General features: G+C 47.0%; 1 protein-coding gene across 1 annotated transcript; it reads left to right on the top strand.

The window, feature by feature from the left end:
* Positions 1-487: 487 nt before the first annotated feature.
* On the top strand, positions 488-1,582 carry LOC115151306 (uncharacterized; the record flags this gene model as incomplete). The annotated part of the gene is made up of 2 exons (XM_029695244.1): positions 488-592; positions 788-1,582. Coding segments are annotated over 2 exons (900 nt in total), but the record flags the coding sequence as incomplete, so codon positions are not given.
* Positions 1,583-4,823: the final 3,241 nt, after the last annotated feature.

Raw genomic sequence — 4,823 nt, forward strand, 5'->3', positions numbered from 1 at the left:
CTCACACTCCCCTACCCTGTGCTTTGACCTCTTTCTCCCCTCTCTCTCCAGATGAAATCTCGCGTCTTGTGACGGCCGGCCGCCCAACAACCTGCCCGCTTGACCCTATCCCCTCCTCTTCTCCAGACCATTTCCGGAGACCTTCTCCCTTACCTCGCTCATCAACTCATCCTTGACCGCTGGCTACGTCCCTTCCGTCTTCAAGAGAGCGAGAGTTGCACCCCTTCTAAAAAAACCTACACTCGATCCCTCCGATGTCAACAACTACAGACGAGTATCCCTTCTTTCTTTTCTCTCCAAAACTCTTGAACGTGCCGTCCTTGGCCAGCTCTCCTGTTATCTCTCTCAGAATGACCTTCTTGATCCAAATCAGTCAGGTTTCAAGACTAGTCATTCAACTGAGACTGCTCTTCTCTGTGTCACGGAGGCGCTCCGCACTGCTAAAGCTAACTCTCTCTCCTCTGCTCTCATTCTTCTAGACCTATCGGCTGCCTTTGATACTGTGAACCATCAGATCCTCCTCTCCAAGTTGGGCATCTCCGGCGCGGCCCACGCTTGGATTGCGTCCTACCTGACAGGTCGCTCCTACCAGGTGGCGTGGCGAGAATCTGTCTCCGCACCACGTGCTCTCACCACTGGTGTCCCCCAGAGCTCTGTTCTAGGCCCTCTCCTATTCTCCCTATACACCAAGTCACTTGGCTCTGTCATATACTCACATGGTCTCTCCTATCATTGCTATGCAGACGACACACAATTAATCTTCTCCTTTCCCCCTTCTGATAACCAGGTGGCGAATCGCATCTCTGCATGTCTGGCAGACATATCAGTGTGGATGACAGATCACCACCTCAAGCTGAACCTCGGCAAGACGGAGCTGCTCTTCCTCCCGGGGAAGGACTGCCCGTTCCATGATCTCACCATCACGGTTGACAACTTCATTGTGTCCTCCTCCCAGAGTGCTAAGAACCTTGGCGTGATCCTGGACAACACCCTGTCATTCTCAACTAACATCAAGGCGGTGACCCGTTCCTGTAGGTTCATGCTCTACAACATTCGCAGAGTACGACCCTGCCTCACACAGGAAGCGGCGCAGGCCCTAATCCAGGCACTTGTCATCTCCCGTCTGGATTACTGCAACTCGCTGTTGGCTGGGCTCCCTGCCTGTGCCATTAAACCCCTACAACTCATCCAGAACGCTGCAGCCCGTCTGGTGTTCAACCTTCCCAAGTTCTCTCACGTCACCCCGCTCCTCCGCTCTCTCCACTGGCTTCCAGTTGAAGCTTGCATCCGCTACAAGACCATGGTGCTTGCCTACGGAGCTGTGAGGGGAACGGCACCTCCGTACCTTCAGGCTCTGATCAGGCCCTACACCCAAACAAGGGCACTGCGTTCATCCACCTCTGGCCTGCTCGCCTCCCTACCTCTGAGGAAGTACAGTTCCCGCTCAGCCCAGTCAAAACTGTTCGCTGCTCTGGCACCCCAATGGTGGAACAAACTCCCTCACGATGCCAGGACAGCGGAGTCAATCACCACCTTCCGGAGACACCTGAAACCCCACCTCTTTAAGGAATACCTAGGATAGGATAAAGTAATCCTTCTAACCCCCCCCCCCCCTTAAAAGATTTAGATGCACTATTGTAAAGTGGTTGTTCCACTGGATATCATAAGGTGAATGCACCAATTTGTAAGTCGCTCTGGATAAGAGCGTCTGCTAAATGACTTAAATGTAATGTAATGTAATCATTCTGAGAGATAGAGATTTGGTCAGAGACAGCACACTCAAGTGTTTTGGAAAGAAAATACTGGTCTGTAGTTTTTTGTTGGTTTCTTGAGGGGAGCGAATCGGGCCATTTTGAAGTTGGAGGGGACGCAGCCCTCCAACTGGTCAGGGATGAGTTGAGGGAAGTGAGGTCTCCAGAGATGGTCTGGAGGAAGTGGTGGGGTCGAGCAGGCAGCCAGACCTCACTAGTTGCAGGATTTCATCTGGAGAGAAATGGGAGAAAGAGGTCAAGGCGTAGGGTAGTTCTATGTGAGTGGGACCAGTGGACTCAATAGGCTGAGTGAATCACGAGCGGATGTCGTCAACCTTCTTTTCAAAGTGGTTAACAAAGTTGTCCATAGAGAGGGAGGGGCAGGGGTTGGAGGATTAAGGGGGGAGGAGAAGGTGGAAGAGTTTCCTAGGGTTAGAGGCAGAAGCTTGAAATTTAGAACGATAGAAAGTGGCTTCAGCAGCAGATAGAGAGAAGAGTGAAAGGACGATTTTCGATCACAATAAGTCACTCAAGCCACGAAGCAGGAGGGGAGGGCCGAAACGTGACAACGCGAGTCATAGGATGCGGAAAGGGAGGAGAGTAGTGTCGAAGAGGCAGAATCAGGAGGCAGGAGCGAGAAGGATTTAGAAGGGAGAGTTGGTAGGATAGAAGAGGAGAGAGCAAAGACTGCAATGGCGCATGATTATATGGTTAGGGGCTCAGTGGCTAGGGTTGGTGGAGAGGGAGACCGAAAAGAAAAAAAAGTAGTTGTCAGATCTGGAGGGGGTTGCAGTGAGATTAGTAGGTGAACAGCCTCTAGTAAAGATGAGGTCAAGTGTATTGCCTGCCTTGTGAGTGGGAGAGGACAGGGAAAGGTCAAGAGGCAAGGAGGGGAAGGAACTAGTTGGAAAGAAATTAATCAGACGTTGGGAACGAAGAGCGGTGAGCCATCGTCAGGAAATGAGGTTATCAAGGTGTCAATCAAGCTCATTGAGGAACTCTAAGGGCACCTGTTAGGAGATAGATAACAATGTTAAGCTTGAGTGGACTAGTGACAGCAGGGAATTCAAATGAGCTGGACAGGTGATTGAGGGAGAAAATAGGAGAAATTAGTAGCCCTGTGCTACCACCACGAGAACCAGATGCTCACGGACTATGAGAAAACAGTCAGTTGAAAAGAGAGCAGCTGGAGTAGCATTGTTCTTTGGGGTGAGCCATGTCTCCATATGGCCCAAAAAGTAAAAGGGACTGAAGGGCAGCATAGGCTGAGATGAACTTCTTGACTGTAGCTCAGTAGTTCCAAGCACTGCCAGAGACCAGGAATTCCACATGGGTTGTGCATGCAGGGTATACTAAATTAGAAAAGTTGCAACTAAGTTGGGAGCATCTATAAAGCCTACAGGGAGAGGAGCAAACAGGTTTAGAAAACACACAGTAGCCAAAGCTACAAAATAGGAAAAAGGAAATCAGACAATAACTAGGTAAAATACTCAAGTGAGAGAGTGGTGTAGAGCCTAACTCAAATAACTCGTCAGAACAACTCTGCAGAACCTTCTTAGTTTTGTGACGAGTCCGCCACTGACACAACCGCCACTGAGAAAACAGCTGAGACTGAAGTACTAACACTAATTGCTACTTGCCTTACAGAGGTGAAGAGCACACCTCCCGGTACTAATTGCTGATTGCCTAAGAGAGGAGAAACCACTCCCCCTCCAATAAAGCCACTGATTATGAAAACAACAAGTCACAAATTGACCTGCCCCTTAATCCTGGTTGATGTATCAACAATCATCTGCAAGTTCTGAGCAGTCAGAAGTTCACACACCAAGTTGGCTACTGGGAAGACAGGCAGCGCTTAAAGTAGATGGCCCTAGCTAGCAAAAAGACAGTACTAGACAACAATTATATGTATATAGACATCAGGCGTCCTCTAGCTATAAAAGGAAGTACACTGAGATGGAGCCTGAGAAGCTGGTTATATACTCAGAAAAGAGGTTGCAACCACTCCCCCTCCAATACAGCCTCTGATTACCAAAAAAACTGTCACAAATTGCCCTGCCCCTTAATCCTGGATGATTTGTCAACAATCATCATGGGTCATCATTGATGTGTCAACAACCATGCTATTTAGCTAGCTAGCTGATTGTTCCAATGCATCTTCTAAAATGTGAAATTACAAGACAGAAAATACACTTACCTAAGGGTGTTTCCTGATGTCCTCCTTGTTGTAAAAGTAGCTAACGTTAGCTAGCTAGGCTAGTCAGTCCCAGTGGGCTGGAAGAGTTAAATAAATTAAAACGTTTTTTTTTAATGCACTAGGTGGCAAGTTAGCAGAAAACACTGTAGGCTCTCAGCATTGCTATATAACATAGCTGTACTGGCCATGTTTTAACCTGCTAGCTGGGATATATTGTTTTTATGAACTGTACCTCCAAAACCAGTTGACCAATAGATGCATCATCTATGCCTCCCTCTAAACCCCACTTACATGGAATAAACGTGCCAAAACGTTGGAAATGCAAAAAAAACGCAGCGAAAGCAAGGGGTAGGTTGAGGTGACCAAACATAGAAAAAAAATGCAGGCAAAGAGGGAAGCGTTTCATGGCAATCGCATTATCATTTAAATTGTTTCAATTAAAAAATATTATTTGCATAAATGTACAATTCATTTGTTCTTGCCTTTCAATATTGTTAATTTTGCTCTCAACACTTTTGGGTACATTTTTTGCCTTCAATGTCATTATTGTTGTTTGCAATAATAAGACGTTTGTTGTCGAATTAAAATGTTTGCTTGATAAAGGCACAAAAGTAATTCCATAGCAGTGAAGGCATACAGGATGTCATGAGTAATTTATCCCCATACATCAACAACCAAAGTTCAGAACCCCCAGAGAGGGAGCAGAGTTTGTTTATGGACTTTCCTACATTTCAATGCTAATGTCACCTCTTGATTAGCAAATGTCCTTTAAATAATGTTGCAGCTCAACATAGCAGTGCATGGGTTCATGATGTACATGTTCTCTGCTCATTCTTTGCCCTACCATGTGCATCATTTCCGAGCAATATCTGTGT

Source organism: Salmo trutta, chromosome 17, assembly GCF_901001165.1.
Source record: "Salmo trutta chromosome 17, fSalTru1.1, whole genome shotgun sequence".
Classification (NCBI taxonomy): domain Eukaryota; kingdom Metazoa; phylum Chordata; class Actinopteri; order Salmoniformes; family Salmonidae; genus Salmo; species Salmo trutta.